Source organism: Solenopsis invicta, chromosome 7 (genome assembly GCF_016802725.1).
Source record: "Solenopsis invicta isolate M01_SB chromosome 7, UNIL_Sinv_3.0, whole genome shotgun sequence".
NCBI lineage: Eukaryota > Metazoa > Arthropoda > Insecta > Hymenoptera > Formicidae > Solenopsis > Solenopsis invicta.
Genome location: NC_052670.1, coordinates 3,626,386 through 3,653,516, shown reverse-complemented (window position 1 = coordinate 3,653,516; position 27,131 = coordinate 3,626,386). Strand labels below are relative to the sequence as shown.

At 36.4% G+C, this 27,131-nt stretch overlaps 1 protein-coding gene across 8 annotated transcripts in view; it reads right to left on the bottom strand.

Moving 5' to 3' along the window:
* Nucleotides 1-174: 174 nt before the first annotated feature.
* The window catches only part of LOC105199931 (protein Skeletor, isoforms B/C), an 80,278-nt gene continuing 53,321 nt past the window's right edge, over nt 175-27,131 (bottom strand). For 7 of the 8 annotated variants that reach the window (XM_026130350.2, XM_026130349.2, XM_026130347.2 and 4 more), the window contains 8 exons: nt 9,084-9,322; nt 8,227-8,407; nt 7,768-7,788; nt 7,313-7,676; nt 6,539-6,862; nt 6,099-6,222; nt 5,624-5,912; nt 175-5,473 (listed from right to left, as the gene is read on the bottom strand). In XM_026130350.2, coding sequence (XP_025986135.1) covers nt 5,324-5,473; nt 5,624-5,912; nt 6,099-6,222; nt 6,539-6,862; nt 7,313-7,676; nt 7,768-7,788; nt 8,227-8,407; nt 9,084-9,322 — 1,692 coding nt within the window. In that variant the 3' untranslated portion in view covers nt 175-5,323. The remainder of the gene's footprint in view (nt 5,474-5,623; nt 5,913-6,098; nt 6,223-6,538; nt 6,863-7,312; nt 7,677-7,767; nt 7,789-8,226; nt 8,408-9,083; nt 9,323-27,131) is intronic. The other variant, XM_039452133.1, reaches the window with a different exon arrangement.

The window sequence follows — 27,131 nt, the reverse complement described above, 5'->3', positions numbered from 1 at the left end:
CCTTCTAAGTAAACGCTATAGGTCAACTGAGAGAGACATTTATACGGTACATTACATATAGACTATATAAAGAAAATTAACATTTTTGACAAAGTTCTCCTATCTACTAAATAATCGGGATTTTAACGACGCTCGCGCGTTCCGCGATCGACGTTAACCGATCTTGTTTTTTTTTATTTTATTTTTTTTTTATCTTATGAGATATGTCAAATTACGATTTAAACAGTAAGGATTGACTTTTCATTAAGTGTTTTACGTAGTGCTCGCGACGATGAAACCATGAGCATTGATATCTTAATAATCTCTAGGCAAACTTGATTCTCGGAATGAATGAGAAGAGCTACAGATATTCAATTAGAATAATTTCCCCTAATGCATATATGAGAAAAACCATTGTGAATTTTCTCAATACGTGAAATGGAGGCCCGAAGAATACACGAAAAATATTTAGGTCTTGACCGCGCCGAAAGACAACAAGATCGACTTCAAAACGCTACATCACGTTTAAAATACGCTTAAAATACGTTTGAGCGTCTAAAGAGATTTCTTTTTTTTTTTTGCCTTTGAACATCTTTCAACCATTTGCATTATTTGCGTATATTCATTTGAAATTAAAGGGACATGCTTGATGATAATTTAATAGATCCGAGCGCTCGAAAAGATCGTTACCTTTCTATCTTTCAGCACGGTGTTATCTAACGTGACAACCGCGCAATGAAAAGAGCGGTATCATGCCAGAATTCTTCGGCATTTAAATATTTTTATCGAATTTAAACTCGTATAGTTCGGATATTTGCTTGTAACATGAAGTAAACGAGCGTCTTGGATAGAGATTCCGCGGTAACGATCAGACGATTAGTGGAGTTAGTTGTTAGTTAAGCTAGCCTAACACGTAAATGCTGAAGAGAAACGAAAAGGTTGACAATTTCAACATTTCTCAGATACAATTCGACACACGCGAGCGCTATATATAATCCTGACGATCGATTTTTGTTCGTCGACTAATACTTTCAGTCGCTACATGAGACATCCTGATTTTTCAGTACGGATGCGCTTTTTCGTATGCGGAACAGTGTACCTAGAAAATCGTACCTTAAAAAATGAAAATGTCCTATCTACGAGATTTTTTCCAATGAGATCATTAATTTTTTATGAAATTCTCTCATTCTTTCTCGAGATCGGATACATCAACATCAATTGACGTTTATTTAGCCTTTTTATTTATTATATTCATAAGACGTCAATAATCAAAGAAAACTGCGAGTGCTTGAAAAATAATAAAATCAGATGTAACATAAATGACTTAATACACACAATCTTGACTGATAACGCTGTAAAAAGATTAAGTAATAATAATAATAAAAGTCGAAGTGTATTAATTCTCTTCTAAATTAAATATTTAATTTCAGAAAGTTAACAAATATGCCAAGAGATGTTTTACATATTTTATAATTAAAACTTTAAAAAATCTCTGAATTTTCGAAGAAAAAAAGCAAAAAAATCTCTGTGAATCTTGATCTCTTTTCATTGCTGAATTAATTGCTATTTTTCTGAAGAAATAGATTTATAATACAGAAAGAAGATACAATCAGCGCTGATGTTGCTGCAACCGTCCCGAAATTACGACTTCACACACAAAAGAGGCCTTTGCGGGACGCAATACTAGCAAAGGTATTAAGCGTGGTATGATTCAACTCTGTCGTTTCGTACATATTAACAACGCATCATTCCTTGCTTAATATAAATTTTAAAATAATTTTTGTATCTCGAACTCTTACAGCTATCTATTACCGAAAAGTTACAAGACCGTTCGTATTTATGCGATCGTTTTTACAATGTATTGTCTGAAATATTAGTCTGCGCGTATACAAAGCTAGTTGTACAGTTTTGAAACGTATACAATAAGCGCGCGAAAAAGAGGAAGGCAAAATGGAAATAAGTAAAAAGCTTTTGTAACATTGTGTTAATTTTGCATACAAACGAATACAACGAATGGCGATGACAGAAAGTCATAAGCGCCGATATTAACTCGCAGTTAGTTCACATTAATCGCAGAATTTCTCTTTTAACATTTCCGATGAAATGTATATATAGTATATAGAGATACGATATTGCAAAAATTTCCCGATAATTGCTAATCGGAGCATATTAATAAGTTGTATATTTAATAAGTAGATAGTATTATAAAATAATTACAGAGCATTTTCAGAATAAAATCGCGACGTTGCTTGGAATGTTTCCACGCGTAAATACATGTTTTGAAAAACGTATGAAATCTAAAAAGGCATTGCAATTAAAAACGTAACGGAAAATGTGCGCTAAGACGCCATTCCAAAACGTCTTTTGTAAAACTTATCGTTAATGTTGATTATATAACTAGTTTTCGGAATCCGCAGCTTATGGAAAATTGCGAAAATTGCATTCGTACATGATAACGCGATAAGAATTTTTCATTCTATCTCTCCGTACCTCTGTCGTTCCACATGTCTTACATAGTAACCATGCATGGATGGAAGCTTACAAGTAGATCGTTTTAGTATATTAATTCAAAGATATAGATCTAGAGTTGTAAATATTACACGCTAAGTACCACTAACAATTCGAAATCACGTTTGAAACTGTACAACATTGACGGTAATCGCTTGCATGCTGTGTCGGACGACTAATATTTTGAATTTAGTCTCCGGAAGCACCTCCACAAACATGTTTCATTTATCCCCTTTTTATACGTATTAATGTACATAATATAGCCAAAAATTTCTCTTAGGACCTAAGCTATTATTTGTCTCTTATGAACTAACAACTTGGGACATTTCATCGGGCTGCTCCTGGAAAAATAGAAATATGCACCGACCAACTGAAGAATAACATGAGATAAATAATCGCGAGCAAATAATGTTTGGCTCTCGATTTTAAAAACGCGTAGAAATTATTAATTAATACAAAGATGTGCACTATCGTTTTCTTTTTATCTCACATAGTTTTGTGAAATAAACTAATTTAGACAAAGAATGATTTAAAGAAAGATATTCAACAAAAACAAACAAGATAATTATTCGTAACAATTTGAACTGAAACTCATTTTCAACATTTTTGATTTTAACTCCGTTAGTTTAATTGAAATTATAATAAAATTTTTATTTGTACTCACACTACGAACAATTTATCTATATGTTATTGTCTATATATTATCTGTACATGTACATGTCATGCGAATGGAACACTTCACCTACGCGACTTATGACTTACATTTTATTGCAGAATAATACACGGCTTATAATTTGTTTCATACATTTATATGGGCAAATGATTGATTCATACATATAGTAGTTTGTTATGTAAATTTGCGAACTTTATAGTAAATCTAAAGGAAAACGACCTTTTCTGGGAGCAGTCCGCTTCTATTGTAAATCCCGCAAGTTGATAATTTATTATTGTCATTCACAGAAGTAGGAGTTTTATCCACTTACAAACTAGAATCTGTTACTTTCAAACGGTTTCCTTAGAAAAAAAAAGAATGAAAAATATAGCGACATAGCCTACATCTCGAGCAAGGATCTCATTATTGATCGGGATTGCTCTCAAGTATTGTCATATCGAAAATTCAGCGACACAAACATCGATTAAACGTTCTTATTGTCATTTAGTTACTTACACGGTAATTAGTACAAGTCCCTATTTAATGCTTTTCTTTAATGCTTCGCCCCTCATAAAGCTAGATAATGTAAGTTTCAGAGAGTTCTGTTCGGTATATGTATGATACTTGTGTGTATATACGTATGTAATTAAATACAGACTGGTCTTCGTGCGATAAGCGGTTGAATCGCAAAGAATTTGCTGCTGCGAATTTCGTGGACACCCCGGCACTTAGGAGCTGGACACACGTTTAAAACTTGACATTATGAGAGACGTTACACTAAATTCACTACTCTAAGTTGATTATGTATTCCGCTGATTTCTCTTGGTTGCACGTCTTATACTTCCCTTGTACGTTTTGCGATATGAATTATATCTGAAATGTCCGTCGCAGTCTCTTTTGATATTTTTTGATATAATTTTAAATTTCCTTTTTTTATTGTACTTGTGGGAGTTATTCGCGCGATATGTGTTACTTAATAATTATAATAGTTCCAGCATAAAATATATAATTAGAAACTATATTGAATGTTTGAAGAAATAGTTTTTGACATGGTTCCAATAATAGTTTCTATGACATACTTTCTTCTATAAAATATAAATTATAGCTCATGCGACACGCTTCACGCACAAGAGACCAGTTCCAAAGTACTAGATGGTGTCCTTTTGCTGAGTGGGTCCTAATTCTTGTAATTAAAGACATTTATTATCTGTACCCAAGGCACATTTTACACTTTCTCCGTTTTAAGAAGGTCCACTCTATAGTATATACATATTATAGCATTGTTACACGTATAGGGAATAGTTTGTAACTTGCACATCCCTTAAGTATTACTTTTTCTTTACTTTCTTGTACATAATTCACATTTCGTTAATCTTTCTTCTGTTTCTCCCTCTTTCTCTCTCCCGATTGACTACTCTACGTATTATTGTCAAGTCGACAGCATTTATAAATGTATTTCTTACGTATTATCGTCGATTTAAAATTATATTAAGATCAACTATAGTTTTGTGCAAAATTTACATTGTACATGCTGATGCACCTCCACATTTCTTCGCATCAAATTTATATCTATAGTTACGCGCTAATCAGCTCGTCTCCGGATATCGTTTGACATATCCTTCCCCTAATAATGAACGATCGTTTGTTATTGTCAAAATTTCATTAATTATTCAGTTCTGATTAAAATTATTGTCAGAATTTCATCAATTATTCAGTCCTGATCACGATTATTGTCAAAATTTTTCTGGTTACCCACTTCTAATCATTATTATTGTCAGCTCGACTTTATCTCAAAGAGTATGGAAATTTTGCGTCCATGTTCATACATGTATATATGTATGCATGTACTTGTACATATACATATAAACAATATATATATATATATATATATATATATATATGTATGTATGTATATGTATTATATTGTATAATATATATCTCATATATATATATATGTATATATATAATATGAAATATTGAATCTGATAGGTCTTAAAAATATTTTGCTAATCTTTTATCTTATAAGTAGACCTTACGTACTAAATACTTTCTTACAACCTTGTATGTGTTTCGTCGATTTAACAATCGTGTGTACATTGTTGCAACTTTCGTAACCATCTTAAGTCGATCAGTTTTCGTCGTCATCTTCCATTATTTGTTCCGCGAAGAAGGAAACGCGATGATTCATCTCGAGAATAAAAGAAGTGCGCTAATGGACGCCACAAACGTTGTAAACGTAGGCAAAACTTGACTTACGCCGTCAATATTATTTTTTTGCAACCGCCCCGGGTCGACGACATGAATTTTCCAGCCCAGATTTTTGTGCGTGAAACACTGAGTAAGAAAAAATTGTCAATAAAATTTGATATTAAAAACTACTTGGAAAATCTAATAAATTTCAATAAGACTGTTTATCGTTAAAATAAATAATACGTTCACAAGTAGTTGCTAAATTTTTATGATTTTTTTCTCATAAATTCATACCTGATAGTAGACTAAGTCCGGCGTGTCCTCCTCCACAGTCCACGTGAGTTTGGCAGGCTCGCCCTTGTCACATTTGAGTTCGAGCGTTTCGAAGAAGCTCTCAAACGTCTCGTAATTATCCGGATTATCCAACTTGGTGCGGACCCATTCACAATAACGTCCGGCTGCTATCGGCTTAAGATATCCAAAGGAATCGTACTTTACACCAGCAAATATCTTTTCAGTTTGTCTTCCTGTGATTTGTCCAAGACCACCCTCCGGACTGTCGGTTATGTAGAATGGATGATTTCTATATGGCATACAAAAGCATAATTTCACAATGCAATGTCATATTGACAATATTATACAAAAATAGAATAGAATAAAATAGAATAGATAATAAAATTATGCCACAATAATATTAACGATTTAATTTCACATTATGTACACGCACTTTGGACGGTATGTTTATCATAAATAAAAATATGCGACTCACCTAGCGGGATTGGAACGATCGTTTCCACCCTCTACGATGAAAGTATAAGTTTCTCCTCGCTCGACGGTGATCTCCGGGATCAGGAAACCATTGATATACCATGCGATACCCCAAGAAGGTGTACCTAAAATCAATCGGTTTCGGTCTTAAAATACTAGATAACTTTAAGAAAAAAAAGAATCACGAACAATTCAAAATTATCACGATACTAGTATTCCATATTACTTAATATTGTTTTTAAAAAATAAGAAAATAAATCAAAAATATATACGCCAATTCATTAATATAAGATAGTATTTTTATAAGATACTTTTAATTAGATTTTAATTAAGTTTCAAGTTCCATCATGAAGTAATTTCGCGTACATTTAACATATAAGGCGATTGCGGTTTTAATAAATGAAAACAAGTTAAAATGTATAATCATATCGTGATTAGTACCTGTGATTCGTGAATATCCTCTTTTCCCACCAGTCGGGCCAATTCTTGCATTGAAAACATTCTTGTCATCGATAACGGCCGGTGTCCACGGTTCAAGTTCAGGATCCGCATCCGGAATATTGTACAGGGAATTTGTACATTCGTGGACATTCCTCGACGTAAAATCGATACGAATATCCTCGGTGGTCTTATCGAATCTCTCATGAGCATTGGCTTCGCCCCGCGAATTCAGAGATCCGATGGCAGCGATCACGCTCGTTTCCCTTTCCGGGATTATTCTGTCCTTCTCTGGCTCATTGGTCCTCAATGGACGTGTGTACGTAACTGCAATTGAAGTAAATCCCACCACACTAACGATAATTCCTGTTTCGTATAACGTTAAGTTTTCCTTAGTATACAACACAATTCAAAACGATACAAATATGGAAATATAAAATATTCAGAAAAGTGATTTTTAGTTCTCACATTAAAAATTACAATATTTTTAAATAGATTTTTAACTAGAAAATTTCTGTTTATTCACGCAATTCTTAATTTATTTAATTTATTTACTATAAATACAATTAAACTATCCAACCAAAAATATTTCGTAAATGTTTGTTATATAACTGATAAATTTACATAACTAGTTATGTAACTAGTAAAAGCGTCTCTTATGTAAGACCAATCATTGTTTAAGTCGCGTGAGGAGTAAAATTATCAAAGGATATTAAACATAGCAATTAACCGTGTATTATTACCATTCCTAATGCCATCATTTATAAAAAAACATACCCGTTGTTATGCCATTCTTCCTTTCCCCATGCACAAGACTCGCGTCGTTTCTCCCACCAATCCTCTGATCCGGGCATACTCCCCTCTTGCCATCGCACTGAGATATGTCTGTCATGTAGTAATCCTCGGCGATAAACCTGCCGGTTTTATTATTGTATCCGATCACGACGACGTCGCCGCCGACCATCTCGGCCATGCCATCCCGACCCGACAACCCAAACGCGACGTACTGGTCCTCCTTGATGCGTCCCGAGACCCGAATCTGCACGTGATCCTCGTCTTTTAGTTCCCACTGCACTTGGACACGGCCGTCCAGCATCTCCTTGCAATTGCTCACCGGCTTAGGTGTCGGTGTGCTGCTCGTCTGAAACAGAAAATAATCGCGAACCTGTGACCCGTGATCTCATCGTGAGGGATTATCGGCATAACGGCAAAATCGATCGTGCTGTACTTACTGGATTGTACCACCACGGCGGCTATTCCATATAAAAATCAAGTTATTAAAAAGAATACAGGATATTTAAACGATAATGGTTTTGTTACATTGTCAGAGAGACGTAGGATTGAAGAGTTCTCATCTAATAAACATCAAAATCTACATCCTGGATTTCATTTAGTTTTAAGAAAATATTCTACAATTGCTTCAAAAAATAATCAAAGCAAGAGCCTTGCTGGTACGATTTCTATTGAATCTAAAATATTAACGATTACATGTGTTTTATCACACAAGGCACAAATATCCCTCTTCATAGTGTATTCAATTCGTCTCTATTAAAGCGAAGCTTTTCATCATGTATATCAAAGAGTAAAGCCGCGTTTATTATCATTTCATAGTAAACGTTAATGAGGGTACATAAGGCACGAAAGTTTGGGGTGTATCAGGGCGGCGAATTGGAGAACTCATTTTGGTTTACCGTAATTTTCGTCTGGCCGAGAGCCGGAGGAACGTCGAGATCCTTTGGAATTAGAACATGCCCGAAATTGTGTCTATATTCAACGCACCACACCGCGAGCCAGTTTATGTCGTACACCGTCAAGTTCTCTGGCAAGACGATCTCAATGTCCTCTCCTTGGTATGCTCTTAATGGTACAGTTCTGTAGACGGATTAAAGAGATTTAATAATTGTTCCGATAAATCGAATAAAATGTTTTATATTAAAAAGTACGAGTCCAGAACTTTTGCAGAAATACAGTTTTTAATCAAATTTAACAAGGGAACATAACTAAGTGTCTTCCCTTTGATTCAATAAGATTTGAATATATTAAAATATATATAGAAATAAGAAACACATAAATTTTTATAAGTGCTAAATTGCACGTTAAGGGAGTAAAAAACCTTTTTGAAAAAGATCGGTTATTTTCTTTTGAAGCAAATATCGTCGAAATTATAAGAGATTGAAAGAGATGTTTTAAAATATTCTTGAATGATTTCAAAAGAACTTTATAATAATGATAAAAAAACATTTACTTGTATTCTCTTGTAAGATAATGTTATTTTCTTAAAATATATACATATAGATGAAGAAAATAAAATACATATTATTAAAAATAATTATATATAAAGCTCATTGAAGTTAAAATGAGTTTTTGAAATGTATAAAAATATAAATTTACTATCTTAAAATAAATTATGCTATAGTATTTATTTACTCCTCATACAATTTTTTATATAGAGATTTTTAAATTCTCTAGATTTTTTTATAGAAAAATAATAAGTTTTATAAAAATTAATTCTCATTATATAACTGTTTTGCATTGCTTGTCAACTTACTTGCCCGCTTCATTGGGAACCTTGATGCCAAAATGAGTGGGTTCGGAGCCATTGCCTACCCAGAAGTAAGCGTCTGGTCCGCCACCGTCGTAATGTAAATTTGGAATGTAGATCGTTTTGCTATCTAGAATACTGATGTTGCCGCTGCGGAGGCCGTGGGCCAATCTCGAAAATTCAGGAAGTACTTGCAATTTCGGTACCTTCAAGTCAGGAGGTATGAAAACGTCGCCGAAGTCAACCTGGAACATGTGGAAATAACGTATTTATTTCTGTCTTATGCACAACGATTCCAACAACTCTCTACGATTCTAATTACTTTCATAGAGAGATGGTGTTGACTTTTTAAATAAATATTTTGTACAGTTCTCTAAATACTTTTTTGTAACAAATAATAATTAAAAATTAAGCTAATAAGAGCCAGCGAGTAAAGTGCGCAAGCACAAGTATTAATATTGTACAAATTATTTATTCATTTTAAATTACAAATGAACGTTTTGACTCGCTTTGGAGTCATCTTCAGCGTATCAACGTGAAAAATAAAAATTCTAGCCGTCATCAGTCACCAAAAATGGGAAATAGTCGAGTCACCAATGCTTTGCCAAATCCGTAATGGCAAACCGTTGGTGACTCGACTACTTTCCATTTTTGGTGACTGATGACGGCTAGAATTTTTATTTTTTCCTTGATACGCTGAAGATGACTCCAAAGCGAATCAAAACGTTCGTTTGTAATTTAAAATGAATAAATAGATTGTATAATACTTGTGATTGCGCACAAGTTCTACCCGCGCTGACTCTCATTAGCCTAATTTCTAACTATTAATTGTTCTAAATTTCGAGAGTCCTGAACTAATTACATAGATGTTTTTTTTATTTTCTTTGTCTGAATATTTTATTTCAATTGTTTAATTTTATATTAATAATTTACATTCTTGTAATTTTAAATTTTATCAAAAAAATCATAAATGCAATGTAGTAACGATTACTTTTTGTAAGAAAAGAAGAAAACTTAAATAAACATTAAATCGCGCGCGCATATCGGTTACATGTACCGTAAACATTTTTTACAGCTTTATAATTGAAGCTATTTTACCAAAATCGTTCTGGAAAACCCACCAGTTTAGCCTTTCAAAGGTATGCATTTATATCTTCGCGGTGTCGTCGAAAGAGTCGATCTATCATCCCAGCGTTCGAGTTGACGTACCGATGAGGGGTTTCGGCTCGTTTATATTCTAAGTTTCCGTCAAACGTCTTAGTGAAGGACATGAGAACGCGAGAGAAGGAAGTCGGGAAAAGAATGGAGAGCGGTGAAGAGAGAAAGAGAAAGGCAGAGAGTAAAGAAGTAAGTTATCGAACGAAAGTTCGTAAAATCCGAGAAACCGATTCCACCCTCCGTATAGCGAACGGAGCTGCATCCGTCCTTTCTCCCTCTCTCTCTTTCTTTTTCTCTAGGGAGCGTTTTATGGGAGAAAATTCAACGTTCGCGACGATTTCTCAGCTCATTTCGAAACCCCGAACAAATCTATTCGTGAATGGCGAAATAGCGAGCTTATATTATACCAGCCCTCCTCGAGCGGATTTCCTTCGTTTTCTGTCTCGCGAGAATAATATAATCGAGTTTCTACTAAAAGAAGATCTTCCTTTAAAAAGCTTCTCTACATAAGCAAACTGTTACCTCAATTCTTCGAGATCGGATCTTCTAATATAAATATGAATAAACCAATAAACATATGTTCAACATTTGTTAAATGTTGTACGTAATTGTTTTGAAATATAATTGGAAAATTTTTGATTTTTGTAACTATAAGAAATATTACACAATAATACGTTCACTTGATGGTACTTTTACAATTTCTTTTATATCTCGTAAATGTTTAATTTCTTGAGTAACTGCATTATAATAAATTTATGGGCAATCGTCCAAGCAAATTAAAATAGAGATATTATAATTATCGATTGAGATCCTGGTCATCTGTAATTTCACATTTCTATTACGATCAGTAACTGGGCAATTAAAATTGAAATAAATTTAATTGGATTGCTAAAACAGGTAAATGATAGTGTCTGCGTGAGATTAAATGAAGGAAGATGTATTTACGAGAAGAAGCGCCCGCGAATAGTTCGCTAACTAAGATTACGTCTTTGAAATAGCGATGAGCTATGATTTTCCATGGAAACAGCTTCCCGAAGAATATGCTCTGGAAGTTACAGAGTACATTTTGCAGAATTCCGCGTGCGGTACACAAATCAACGGCGCGGGAGTTTCTTCGGTTTTGCAGAAGTTCCTTTGTACGATATATGGCCGTGCGCCAATTTCGCCTCTAACAAGCACAACTGGCAAAATGGCTGGAAAATTTGACGTTTGCCTGTACCCGCGCCATCATTTACATTTCCATTTCCGAGAAATACTTTACTCGCATCCTTTGAAGCCTGGAAGCCCCTCAGCTCCGTAATTAATTTTGTCTCTGTCAATTGGCTTCCTTAACAAGTTATCAAAGATATCGCAAAATACTAAATAAATGCAAAACCGAGCTTCCACTTCTCCACAGTCCTTTACTCTTCTATCTTCGAAAAATCTCAGTTCAAAGACAAAATTATTAGTACAAACATTAAGCTAAGATATTTTCTAATATCATACGATAGCAAAACTTATAATTTTAGTAAACAAATATTAATTCTGTCTATTAAACACGTTTTTCTGTCTATTAAATTTCAAATTGGGGTTTCGTTTTATCCCTATCTCTTTTCTCGATAATTTGCGAATTAAACATGTATATAATTACATTGCAGGAATCATTAATTATTAATTATTTGTCATCTCTGAATTTTATATAGCCTTTGTAGTGATGATTTGCAAATAAGGGAAACCAATTTCTTGATTTTTTTCACGGATCGTTTTGATTAAATCCGCGGCCGCTCACTAATTTCATCATTAATAATAATTATTATCGACGAGTTGAGATGAACTCCCTCGAGACTCCGAAATTTGCATGCGCATTAATCCCATTTCGTTTAAGGGCTCGTCAATCATACCGCCCTCGACTAGCTGATAGCTCTGTGTACGCCGAGCCCAGAAATGTTCTGTACGAATGAGCTGCGAGACGGGGTTCTTAATGGCATTTTGAATGGAGCATACTTAAGATTGGTCTTCCAATCGCAGCCCCTTATAGCCGAATAGTTGCTACAATTATTCGATACTACACTAAGGAATTATTAAATATGATTTATCGATTAATTTGAAATTGGAATTTGAATTGAAATTTTTTCTTAGGAAATAAACGCAACGTTCTTTGCCGATCGGTCAAAAAATCACGTAGACAATGGAAATTAAAATTCAATGAAAAATTAAAATATTTGTTCACACCGTAGAATGATATGTATACTTATTTATTGCGATATCGTTTCTTCGGTAATTTTAGTATACACGTAATCGATAACAACCACAAGCATTGCAAGTTTCCGAACTAAATTTATGTTCGCAACTTCGACTGATTCCCGAGACTGTGGTAATAGCTCTTTGTAATGGAACGACAAGAAATTACTCCATTCAGCGGCATTAACCCCCTATGTCGACGCGTATATTGGTAGTAAATTTGATAACACCTACGTAGATTTCCGTAATTAGCGATAGCCTTCGATATTAAACAGTTATACGACAAATATGCGTATTTCCCATTCGTTAAATTGAACGCCCACTTCGTATTAATCTGCACGTCCCACGTCACAACTTATAATAGATGGAAATGTAATTTTATGAAATATAAAGTACAGTTTCCTGCCAGAGAGAGAGAGAGAGAGAGAGAGAGAGAAAGAGAGCAAGAAAGCGTTAATATACCTGACGGTACATTTTGAATAGCTCTCCGCCGTGTTGAAAGTCAGGCTTTATTGAAAAAACGCAATATTTTTACGTCTAATTTAAGTGACTTCGCGAGTATTTTTCGTTCGTTTGACATTATGTTGTTATTTTATATCATGTCGAACGATATGATATAAAATAATATGACGCAACACAACAAAAATCTATGAAACTGAAGTATAGAACTGAGCTTGCAATTGCATAAAAACAGGATGAACATTAGGTCAAAGGATTTTCCACGTGTGTGATTGGTAACTATCATTGATAACTGTTAATATCTACAGGCTGTTCTATTAAACGTGGACAACTCGTAGTAAACGTGACTAGACGAGACACGAGATACGCACCAATCAGAAGCTATTTAGCATGCAATATTTCGCGTATATTCCTTGCTTTCTATTGCAGAAAGCACAAACGAGATCGTATTACGATCGGATTATCAAATATCCGATTGTTATCAGAGTTTTAAAACCACTTGCACCACAGATTCAATCGCATAGATTTCGGGATACACGGTATCACTCGGTAACGAAATATTGCCAATAATTAAGTACACGGCACTCAAGTCGAGTGCATTCTCAAAAAAACATCTACGCGAATATCTACGTGAATTACAACCCGTATTATGATGTAACACACGTAATCGTGTGAAGGAATTTTAATGTAGTTCGATAAATGGAATAAATTCAAAATGTAAGAATGCGTAAACGTACACCATATGTACGTATATAAAGCACTTTAATCTATTGAAATAGATTTTATTTTTCTCGAAATAAGCTATTTTATTCAAATCTATTATTTTAGTACGAAACTTTGTGCAGAATTCTAAAAAGCTCGTTGCAAACGTCCATTTAACCGGGGAGATTATAGTATTAAACGATAAAATCGCTCTTTTAAGAATTGGCGAGAATAAAATTTAAAGCTCGAAGAAGCCAGATTTAGATCAATTTTCTCAAGTTTTTTAAAAAGTTAGATTTATCCACTGTCGCACCCTTCGATTCAATGATATCGGAATTCACGCCCCCGCCGTGATATATCGACCCTCCGTTAATTTTTCATCGAGAAACCGACACGGTCTCTCGAAATCTCTCGTCTGACTCTCCGTCGTTTAATCTTTTCGCGATGATTTCCCAAGAAAAGCTCGTTTCGATCCGATTGTCCGCGATTGACGATTGCCGGGGAGAGGGCTGCGTATCTCCCGGTTTATAAACCGGGATGCGGCAGTACGGGGATCTCCTCGTCAATCCGATACCTTTGATGTAGCCGTTACACCCCCTGACGCCCTAGAGGCCGAGCTGGTTCTCTGCAACTCCCCGTCCACCCTAATAGACTGTTTATCTCGTAAGCTCAGATTTAGATTCGGATTAGGGTCTATTATGCGAACTTCCCTGTGAGAGTGCGTACGTGCCAGACAGGATTGTTGTTATCTAAAGCGAAAAACTAAGTTGTGCCCCCCTCTTTCTCATTTTCCCCCTTTTTCATAGTAAGAGAAAGAAGATTTTTATGCTAGAGTTTTAATTTATAATTCTTGAATTAAATTGACAACGCAATCATATGCGTTTTTCTTCAAATTTTTTTAGCCTACGTTTATTTATCAGTCAATTCTCTGTAAAAAAAATTCTAGCTATGTTATCGATACAAGCGCGCACTCGCCGGCAACCCCTTATTAGAAGCTATTTTTCTATGGTCCACAAAAGATGTTTGCCTCTAAAACCGATAAAACGCTCGAGGCTATGCGCAAATACGATCGTGAGAGATTCGCGCGATTATCTCGGATGTTCTCGGTTAAAACGATACCGAATTAGTACTCACCTTATTGCTATCTATAGCGAATGTTATTTATACAGACTTTCGTGCGCAATGGTCTAAAAACTCATAAAGATCTTTGAAACATTTTTAGTACTTCACATAAATAAAAATTTAATTTATACAAATTTAAATTTCTAACTAAAAAAAAACTATGAACATTTAAAACGGAGAAAGATATTCAAAAATAAAAATAACGTTTACAAACTTCATTAAACGTTCAAGTGTCGATTAATAGCAATTTACGGATCTTCCTACTTTTCCTAAACTTTCCCTAGAACATTCGTGAAATTTAGTTTCTTATTGCAACTATAAGGCAATTAAGAAATACTAACTTTGCATTCTCAACTCTAATAAGAAAAGTGAGTTTTTCTAGAAAGGAGCAAACCTCGTTTTCAAATTATTATGCTTCTATGCCTTCAACTCAATAATTGCTCAAGTCGATGTACTTCTGCTTCATCAGCATTGAAGAGTATTTCCACAGAAGAACGAGAAACGAAGTACTTTATATTAGATCAACCTTTATTTTTCTCTACTTCTTTTGCACGTTATATAAGTAGTATTCTCTCTCTCTTTCTCTCTCACATACACAAATATACAAGTATACACTTTGTAACTAAATGCCAAAATGTTTAGGTACGAGAGTATAATTAATTATTCGACACATATATAATCGATATAATTCGATATTTAATCGACAAGGATACAGGAACGTCATAATAAGTCAATATCAATATTAATAATTGAAAACAAAGGAACGGAGTTTTATTACTAAAGAAGCAATAAAACGGCGCACATCTCTCTCCCACGTACGTATTACGAAGGCACATCTTTTCAGCCCCCACGCATTCCGAATCTGTGCGCTACTGATACACCCGTTATAACCCGTGGGTGGCTACTCGAGCAGTCGATATTCAATCAAATAAATCCCCCTAACAAACTGGAGAGTCACGGATAGCATCGAGAAACAATTCGAGAAGGGAAAGGGGAGTAAAGCGCAGTAGTAAATCGGTGAGAGAGAGAGAGGAGGAAAGGAGGGGCAAAATGAGGGACAAAAATAGAGAAAGGAAGAAGGGAGCGAGCCAGACGGGAAAAAGAAACGAATGAGTACGGAGGGGGCATTAGGTATCGCGGAGATTCCGGTCCCGAGCTGAGGCTGTATATTATTTTAGCGCCTTATCAAGTCTCTGCATCACCCCTCGTCGCACGGGGCGTTGTCCCCCACGTCGCAATCGCCCCCTGTCGCGAGACGTACGTCGTTTCGGAAATTGAGACATCAGGTCTCGTTAGGCTATGCAATAGCATCGTCCCTTGCGGCTATTGCACCGGTTGACTGCAGCGAAGGCGTGTGACGATATAGTTTATAGCTTCTGTAACGCGATGCACGTATGTGATCATTCCTCAAGGGCTGGTAATACTATAACACGCTGCTAGTAGTAGTAACAGTATTCATTGATTAACGTACGATCTCTATACGGAAGGTCTGCATACATAAAATATATATCGAGCAATATAAGAAGGGATAAACGCGATAATGCAGAAAAAAGAACGAGAGAGAATTTAATAAAGAAAAAAAGAACATTTATATTCAAAAACTTGAAAGAAAAGAGAGATGAAGTGCGAGATTAAACTAAAAAGCAAAAACTAGAGGATTAACAAAGAATACAAAAGATCATAAACGAGTATGTCGTTTTGAGTGAATCGATAAAGATTTATAAGATGTCATGTATTTTTATTACTTTACATTATCAGATATATTATTCTATAGTTTGAAGATAGGTTCTTCCGTATAGGTTCTCCCGCGAATAGAAAGACAAAGAGAGAAAGAGGGAGAGGATTATCCAGTCAAAAAATGCTGGATGATCATGTTCTTTTACTGAAATTTTCGAGAGAATAAAAATTATTCTCTTGAGAAAATTATTATCCCCTCTAATTTAAGTATCTCTGGCCATCTTCTTTTATCTCTAGTGTTTTTATTTTCTAAAATTCTTCGAGCAATACTTCTCGTGATTAATACGTCACTTAAAAAGATCATACATCTTTTACTTCATGTAAAATTTTTACGAACTACGTTGTGAAAAGAATCGAAGGATCCATATCATCGCGTTCGACAAGAGTAAAATTCGCACTAAAGGCGCAGTCTTTGTGTAAACGTGTATCACCTTGCTTAGCAAGATCGAAACGTATCCTTTTACGAGCGTTCTATAGAATCCCAATTCGAAGTCGGAGGACAAGCAATTGCCAAGAAAGCTGATCAAGAGAGGAAGTGGGGAAAGAGCGGTGCGAGGGAGGTAGCAGGTTGAAACCAGAGTTAAAAAAGGTCTTCTATTCGCGAGATCGTTGGACTTTAAGTAGGTGATAAATTAAACGAGTCTTCCGCGTCTCCGTCTTCGTAATACCTCTATATCTTTAGCCGCCAGATTTAATGGAGCTTTTTTAACCGAAACTTTTTTACTACCTCGGATAAGCTCTTGTTAAATATGTTCTTCTAGGCCAGAGTCTAATTAGATAGGTTTCGAGCAACGTTTAAAAATTCAGTTTTAGGGATACTTGGAGAAAGGTTAATGAATAGATTGACTTGAATTTTCGTTTGCAACGACAACGTTTGAGAAATTCAATGAGAACGATAAAACACATCTACGCGGAAAAAAAGGTAGTTGCAGCAGCAAGAATCTGTGTGTAGTAGCTAAATTTTTAACTGTGTACAATTGAACATAGATTCTTGATGCTTGCAGCTAATCTTTCTTTTCCATGTAGCCCAAATATGAAAAGCAAAAATATCAGCATATGACAGCTATATCCCACATCATAGAATCAAAAGTCATGGGTATCAAAAATATGCTTGTTAATTTAAAATTTAAACAGCTTCAAAGGCAAAAAGAAAAATTCTTTTTTCATTTTTTTGTAAAATAAAGAGATGAACAACGACTCTTCTCCGAATCTGAGCACTCTCAGCAAAAACAAGCAAAGAGATGATTAATAGAAAAATATTTTATTTTCACGGAAAATGTATTATTAAAAAAAAAAATTATCGGATATTTTTAAATAGAGAATTATTTTGCTGGAGTTGCGCTTTCCACATTTTATCTTAACTTCCGTATTATATATTTGTATTATATATGTCTGTATTAAATATTTAAACCGATTGTCTTTTTTCTTTCTCTGAACCGATATGCGGATTATTGAAAAAAATGATATTTTTCTCCGAGTCCTGCAAAAATATTCGTGACCTTTAAAGATGACTAGACCGGCGCACCAGGTATACCATGATATTAATAGCAGTGTAGCCCATCCTGCTAGTATGAATGACGAAACTTTCCCGGCGACAGAAGGACCGGTGTGGGCGGTCCTCTGGAATACCTGGAACTTTCGTAAGCTGTCGTCCAATCGGCGTGTTGGAAAGTGAGAGAGGTAGACGGAGAGGATGTAGCGAGGGACGCGATAAGAGTGATAGGGGAGGAAACAGAGAGCTTTTACGCTGGGCAAAAATGACGACCTTTGCTAAAATACGCAACTGTGGTTAGATGTACGCGACATTAACTTCGCTTTACTTTGCTGCATTCCATTTTCTCTTGTTGCAGTCTCTCCTCTAGTTATTTTCACATGCGCGTTTCGCGCGGTTTCGCCTGCCTTTCGTTGAATCGACGAGCCGATGACCTTTCTTGTCGATTGATTCCGATTGCAGGTATTCGATATCTCTTTAAAGGGAAGGGTCAATGATCTCCTGCAGAAGGGAGAAACGGTTTCATGCCAAAGTCACGTCAGGCGTGATAACACAGGGTGTTATATAAATTCTGTAAAACGAATTTCTCCTGCGAAACAAATGGAAACACAGTATTACAGTTGACATGTCATATCGAAAAGAACAATTTCTCGTGTTTATTTTGCAAAGCCGCGCGAGCAATATTTTTTTTTTTTTTCTTTTCATATACTGAACGCTGAGCGTTTTCAGTTTCAGGCTCTCGTCAGAGAAAAATACATGTCTGCCTGCTTGTGTCAAATGAAGATTCTGCACTATATAAACACGCGACGATAAAATAGAATAGTAATAACGGTATTTATACAGACACTACAAAAAATAACCCGAGTTCTCTTTTCGTTCGCGTTGTTGCAGGCTATTTTCGCGACGAAGCTACATTCAAATTTGTACACCGCTCTTTTTTCTTTTTTCTACGTCGTCAGAAAAACAAGTATTTTCATAGAATTGTAATAAAAATAACTACGAAGCTATTTTTTCTCCCTCTTTTAATTTGCGCGGCTGTTTACCCGTCGAAGACCCAGTCGGAAATCAGTTTATGTTAGCCGATTCGATTTATCCATTTTCGATCGAGCTGCCATTGATATCCAGAACGTAGCATGGGCGTGTGTGCGTCAGTGGTTTGCTGTGTATTCGATAAGATCCGATACATTTGGCATACATCAGCATCAGCTGGAACGTACACCCACGAGGACGGCTCGACGCGTAGGTGATGCCAAAATGGCGCACGAGGCATTTAATGCCCTTCGACCTTCCGTCGAAGAAGATTACACGTGTATACTCTGTGTGTACTTGACTTTGAAGTTTCTGACGTTAAGTCTGATTAAACGAGATACAGTGCGCGTTGCGCTGCATCAAAACCATTAAGAACGAAATCTCTCCCAAAATATTTACATGCACGTTAATCTGCCCACTACGGTGACGAGTGATGAAAAATAAAGAGTAAAAAAAAAAATGCGCACAAACGCAGGAGGGACCGTATTAATATCGGTAAGTTTAAACAATTGATAAGATAATGCGCGGAAGTTAACAAATACAATGGTTGATTTGATCGCGCGCGGGTATCGAATGCGCGTTATTATGAAAGGAACCATTATCGCAGCGCGGAAGTGATTGGATACGCGAATTACGATAAACGAAAGCGAAAATTTTTGTTCTCTCTTTTTCTCTTTCTCTCTCTCTCTCTCTCTCCCTCTTCAATTGCTTTTTTTTTCATGGAATTATTTTAAAATTCTTTCTTGAAAAAATACGGTCTTTGTTCCAAACGTAAATGGTTAAAGTGAAATTTTAACACATTAAAAAGTAGGATGACGGTGAAAAGATATTTTTCATATCTCTTCTAGCATGAAACGAAATGATACGCTAAACGACAAATCGAGCATCAATGTGATTAAAACGATATGCCATGCGGAATGTAGAATTTAGGACAAATTAATCTCTTGTAATGTTATAATCCTAATAACGTAATTCTTTCACCAACTGAATTTGATAAATTTAGTTGCCAAACGACTTTGAAAATTGTCTAATCGAAACTATCGCACTAGGAAGACTGTCTTCAGGGATCGAAGGCTCCGACCTTCGAAGGTAAACTCTTGGCCCTCGACCTCGACACCTCGCCGGTCATCGGAGAGGTGGGGTAGATCCCACCACTTTCAAAATGGCGGCGGCACGAGTTTCGGAATACCGCGACATGGACAAAACTGGAGGAAGAGAGAAAGAGAGAGAGAGAGAGATGTACGAAGGGTGAGGGGAAGATACGCCAGACAGTTCCGAAAGAGCGAGAAGGGACGAGGACGATGTGGAGCGAGATGAAAAAAAAAGGGACGAGAGATTATCGCATCGCGTCGCATTATTTTCGGAAATGAACCGGTGAAGTTAGATAGAGCGACAGCGTAGAAACAAAATAGTACAACGAAGAGCCATAGTTACGAAAGATCGAGGAAGAGACGCGGAAACGCGAGAAGTGAGAAAAGGGTTGCACGATGAAAGAGAGGGCTGACAGGACGAGGATGGATGATATCTGCGGGGTAGCAAGAGAGGGTGGAGAAAGGGAGCAAGAGAGAGAAAGAGAGAGAGGAGATAGAGGAAGGGGGAGGATAGAAGAGAGAAAGGGAACGAAAGAGAGAGGAGGGCAGGGGAGGATAGGAGAGAAAGAGAGAGAGAACTATATCCTCGACTACCAGCCAGCCAGTCAGCCAGCCCCGGCCAACATCGACCGGGTATTGTCGCGTCTGCGCTTGCGTCACTGTTATCCAGGACTATCAACCTTGCCTCAATTCCTGATCGTCCGTTTTCCGTGTCCCCGTTCGTGCTCGTGTGTGCGTGTGTACCGGGGCTCCCGTGTACGCACGTGCACGCGCGGGTGTACGTGTGGGCTACGGACACGCGGGTGTACCCGCGCGACTCGCGCGCGGTATCATCCCCCGCGCTGAGAGCGAGGCGTCCGTCGTCGTGCGCCGCGCCGCCGGCCGATCGCGCGGCCGATCGAATCGATGAACATCCAGGTTTCTCGCATTCGCGGATAGTCATTTTCTGCATGATCAATGAAGCTCTAAATATGTGAAAACCGACGCGCGTATCGGCGAAACGCCGTTGTTTCCTGCGAGCGGCATTTAGTACGTTAATAACTTTGAACTACTATGATTTTATTGCTGACTTGCTATTAACAATCAAAGTAAACGTAACACCCATCAATTGTTGTATTTTAGTAATGGGTATACAAGCTTTTAATAAAGTAAACTTGATCGACTCTCTTATGTAATCAGACAAGAATAAAAATACGCTTTACGAACAAAATATTTTACTCTGAAGTAATCATATTATTCACTTTAATGTTACATAAAAGATGCTAATGGGAAAATTTTCAGAACTCTATATTTTTTGCCAGCACATTATTGAAATAATTTTAAATTCTACAACGAGTGAGAAAAGAAATAAAAATAACCATTAAATTTATTAAGTGTCTTAATTGTGTTCGCGTATAGAACACACTTTGCAAATTATAATTAAGATAATTTTTTATCTTTAATCAATATTGATTTTTAAATTAAGTATAAGTACATACATTTGAGTATATAAATGTAAATAATTTCAAACTTAAAAAAACTATGATAATTAATTTAATTAAGTACTATTACGTATATGTAATTTCGATTGTATAAATAAATTGTAATCAGAAATCGTAAATACATGCCTTAGCGTTTGGTTAATTTGTCCACCGATTTGTACATTGACATCGTACACGGAACCGCATGCCGATTGCTACTGTATCACCCAGTGACAAGTCGTTTGCCGATTTGTCAAGATTATTGATGGTCGTATCGATGGATAAATGCTTTACGTCCGACTGCACTCGTCGTTCGAGTTATTGTTGCTTCAGCAAAATTAGTCCCACGAAAGTATTCCAGTTTAGAGAAGATAATTACATGTATACGAACATCGAAGCAAAAATGTAAGGACATAAAAATAGGAATATAATACGGATTTATAGTGTGTGTGTGTGTGTGTGTGTGTGTGTGTCTTTGCTAACAATATTTTTATATTTTTTTGAAAGAAAAAGACTGAACATTTTATATATATATAAAATGTTCAGTCTTTTTCTTTCAAAAAAAAGACTGAACATTTTATATATATATATATATAAAAAATGTTCAGTCTTTTTCTTTCAAAAAAATATATAAATATTGTTAGCAAACACAATTTCTCCTTATAATTTATATCAATCAATCAATGGACGATAAGAAGTGTTATTCATAAAAACCAAATAAGATCATTTTTTTTTTTTAATTTGGGTTATAACGCCAAACCATTCTCTATCAGTAGCGTCACATCATAAATAATTATTAAAATAAATAATTTTGCTCTGACAAGAATCAAACAGAAAATATAAACATAAATAGGCGGTAAATAATGAATTTCTGCAAGAATCAAACGAATCCAGATTTATATTTATATTTTTATTTTTAAATGAGTTTACAAAATATTAATCAAAATCTAAAATTTTGTTTTTATATCTATTATATGTCCAAAAAAAATTATCATGTTTGCACGATGAACAGTTTGAAGATGACAAATATTTTATTTCCTGGAAATTTAATTTTTTGAACTCGTTTTTCGCAGGAAACCCTTCATATGTAATATTTCAACACAATTTTTTTTCATTCATTTCTTTAAAAAAAAAAAAAGCTTAATCCGTTGATATATCATATGTTGTCAAAAGATAAAAATATAATGTCAAGAGAAATAGTTGTACGTGTCATGTCGTATGAAAGAGCAGTGAGATGATATTTTAAATGTTATACGTTCGAACTAAAATCCTCCTGCAAGACTCTTTCCCAAATACTCCGTGCAAGAAGGCATCGCAGAGACCCCATGTCCGATATGAAATCGATTATTAACGTCGACTTCGTCGAAGAACCGAGATCCATCGGCATGGAACGGCTTTCGAAGTTATACGACGTGCTCGGAAAGCTTTCGCGGCGCCAATACAATGAATGATGTCAATATAGGGAAAAAACGTTTCAAAGCTTTTACGCACGCCGCCATGAACTTATCAATGTCGCTTTTATGTTCTACATTGTTGACGGAATCGCAAAATCGCCCACACATGTCACTAAATTCGATTATCCCGCTGAAATGACTGACGGGTTACAGAGTTTTGACCGAAAACGATTTCGTCACGGTGTATTTGCAAGTATTTATTCCGATATGCGATGAAAAAACGACGATAAAACGATGTGATGTGTTAATGTATATTAATAATGCATTTTATAAATAATAAATTGTTCCAGCGCGTAACGAAAAATGCGCGTTATTTATTACCGCGCCTGTTTCCCGGCTCCATTAACGCTCATTTCGAATCAATTTGGTCAAGTCAATGTAAAATAATCAGATTATAAATATAACAAGAAAATAATAGAGAGTAAAAAGGAAAAAAAAAATAGCAGCGTTACATTAGTAATTTCAATTTCAAGTGGTTGTAATAAATTTGACATAATTATTTCAGCATCTCTTCGCAATTTTCAGAGCAAAAGCATTATTAATATGGAGGATGTGACGTTAATTGAAAAATGGCAGCCTTCGTCGATAGATTAAAATAGAAAATACTAAAAGCTTTAATAAACATACTAATGTTAAAAGGGTGCACGACATAAACGCAGCATAATCTTATGCTCAACGGGAACGCGATTCTTTTGTGCGTTCTCTTTTGGGGTCTCCAGAAATCTATTCTAAGCGGTTATTAAATGACGCTCTCGTGCAGGGTTGGATCGTCCACTTGGTGCCAGAAGCAATCGTACTCTGTCACCCCACTCCGAAAACTATGAGGCGTTTAATTAACTCCGAGGTGGCCAGAAAAGAGAGACCGTAGAATTCACATGCAAATGCTCTGTGACACGATTGCGGAACAACCATTTCTTTTTCCACCTGAAACTCGGCTACCAAAACGACCACCGTCTTTTGACACTTTGCCCCAACTAACTTTTACAAGAAAATATTGCCTTTTAAAAATATTTTAAAAACAAAATCCACCGAAAAAAAACCATAAAAAGGAGAAGATATCTTTTTCTTCAAAGCTTAGTGCTTCCTCAAAAAGGTAGCATTGTATTTAAAAAAAAATAGAATATTTCAATGAGAAGGTACCAAGAAAAAGTGAAAACTGATTATTTCCATTATGCGTGAAAGAATGTGTTCGCTTAGAGATGTTAATATTATTTTGTAATATCACAAAAATAGCGATTATGACGACACTGGTCGAGGAATGTAAGGTAATTTCGAATTATCACATTCTCATGATGTAACGCGAATAACGCACATCCGCAACGCATCACCGATGGATATCGTGGAAAAATTTTACTTTTACACGGCTTAACGTTGATGTAATCGGATGCGCGAATGAGTCACCAGGCCGCAAGAAATGATGAACGCGATCGCGCAATCGCGAGTAGCGAAGTAGTCACGTCACGCATAGATCAGCCATGAAAGTAAAGAATGCTGTAATCGACAAACTAATAATACCTTCGAAAGTTGGCCGACATTAACGCGATCGCACGTTAATTTCGCACTAAAGTCGTTATAACTTTTTACTTTTTCTTTTACCGATATGTAGAACGTTCGTAGGAATTGTAGATTGCAATTAGTAGATTGCATTAAAATTTATTAAAATGCAGATTTCGATAATATTTTCATAACAACGGACGATTAAAAATGGACGTATTAATTATTAAAATCGTCTACAGCTTAATGATTTTTATCGCTCCTGTTTAGTTTTTGTTTTATTCATTATTTTATTAACTGGAAAATTTCTCGTGTAATAATTTGTAATATAATAGTGAGAGATAATTATGTAAAACTAATGGTTTCTGTAATGAGTGCAGATATGACACATTACTATATTATGGGAATATGTGTGTTTGCTTTAAAAAGATTCAATATTAAGAATAATGTTAAGGCATGCGCAAATTTTATATTTAGCTAAATTTTTCAGGTATTATCGTTCATTGTTACGTGCATTAAAATGTAAAAAAATCACGTAACCGGAAATTAAAGACGACGCATCCTACATCACATAATTTACATTCTCGTCGTGCAACGTGATTACATCTTAAATTATTATACATCGGGTGTTCAACATTTTTTCCAATAAGTGGCATTTATAGGTGAGAGAAGTGGTGCTCTCTTCCATTCTGAACTCGATCGATGGCATTCTGCTCACGCATTTACGATGCGAAACGTAAGAAGGCGATTAATCGCGAGTAAGAGTCGTCGAATCGGGAGAGAGAAATAAAATGCCACGAAGCGTAAGGGAGACGAAGGGGACACGTAAAAGTAGACGACTCGAGCGAGCCGATCACCAGTTTTAACGATTTGAGTTTCCTCGCGAAAGGCGAACGCCGTTACTGGAGATAAGATCGCAACGGGATGATGAGAAATTGTTTCCACCCACTTTCGTGCTGTCCACGCGTGCGATACACACACAAGACTTGCACACGAGCACCTCGGACAGCAGCAGCGACGGCGACGGCGGCGGCGGCGGCGGCGATCGAAAGACAGGATAAACGGAGGAAAAAAAAAATTACTAAATCCTGCCTGATTCAATGGTTGAATCCATTGAACGGCGGTTTGATATCGCCGAAGGATATCTCTGTTCCTTTGAAAGGAAGCCCGGATTTGAAGCAAGAAGGATACGTTGGCGGGTCTTTGAGAGAGGAAGCGGAAGAAGATCCCGAGAGCCAGCAGGGAGAGAGGGATGGACGAAAGAAGGAGCGAGAAGAGGGCTTACTCTGACAATACATCCGCTCTCCGGGGGTAACGCGAGGGAGTGCTGACTGACAGACAGCTCCTGTCTACTAGATATCCGAGCAAAATCTACACCTCCCTCTTACATGCGGTATAATATCAGCCATCCTGTTGGGAGATCCACCACTTCTTCTGTAAATCACAGAAAGGAAAAGCGCGCGCTTCTAAAAGTCGGAATTCGTAGAAACGTTTCGATAATGTGCATTATAAGATTTCCTTTTGTGATCGGCCATAATCAAAGAATATCCTGTTTGATCGGAAACGTTTCGCGTCTCTCCAAAAAAAAAAAAAAAAAACCTACAGTCATTTGGGGTCTCACGGGGGACGCCCGATAAATGCCCGGGGAAAGTTTTTTTAACGTGGTGACATAGCGCTACCAGTCCGAGTGGGACTATCGCCGGTAGACAATTGTTTGCTGCTACGTAACAAGAACGCTTGTTTCTGAAACTTAATAAAGCAACTCTCCTGTACCTTTTTACGACGCGATATAGGTACAGGAAGCCTACCGCCGTAAAACCTTTCGTCCGTCTGAAACCCCCTCGGGTTATGCTCGTCAATCGCAGGTGCGGCTGCAAACGAGAGCGATTTATACCAAACCCCGAACGATGACTCGCGGCGATCGTAATGGGACACCCGGTAGAATGGACCGTAGGCGGCGGACAGCGCGTTTTGCGGTGACAGAGCGTGTCTGATGGAGGGTTGTCACGGTGCGGGAGCACCCCTCAGACTTCGATATTAAAGCCCTCCTCTAATATAAGAGCAAAAGCTCGGCTCTCTACCGTCGATATGCTCGCATCAAACCTTTTTCCCTACCTAAAGGCAGCGGTATCGCGCTTGTGTGTCGTTATATTCATACGTGGGAGTCCGATAAAAGGGGGAAAGGGAAAACTAAATGGTAGTCTCGGTTAAAGCTCGCGTAAAGTCGCGTATACACAGAGACTTTTAAGCATCGACCCTCACGCGAAAGAACAAAATCTGTTTAAGAGACTATATCTTCCACCTTCTAATTTGTATGCTTCTTCATGAGAGGAGATGGAAAAGAGCTAAGCTGGATTAATTCGAGAGTGAGCATACATCGCGCAAAACATAAAAGAAAGGAGCGATGAGTTTTTCTGCAGAGATAAAATATGAGAAGGTGGAAGAAGGGAGAAAGTGTATAGAGGTCGTCGTCTATTTAGAGAAAATATCTCAATGAATAAAATTATCTATAAATTATTATAAGAACTAGTCGTTCGTCGCGGAGTACGGATTTTGTTCCAAGGTACACGTATCAATGAAGAGGTATTTTGCATATATTTCAATATTTTTGTTGTTAGCGTGATACTTTTGACACT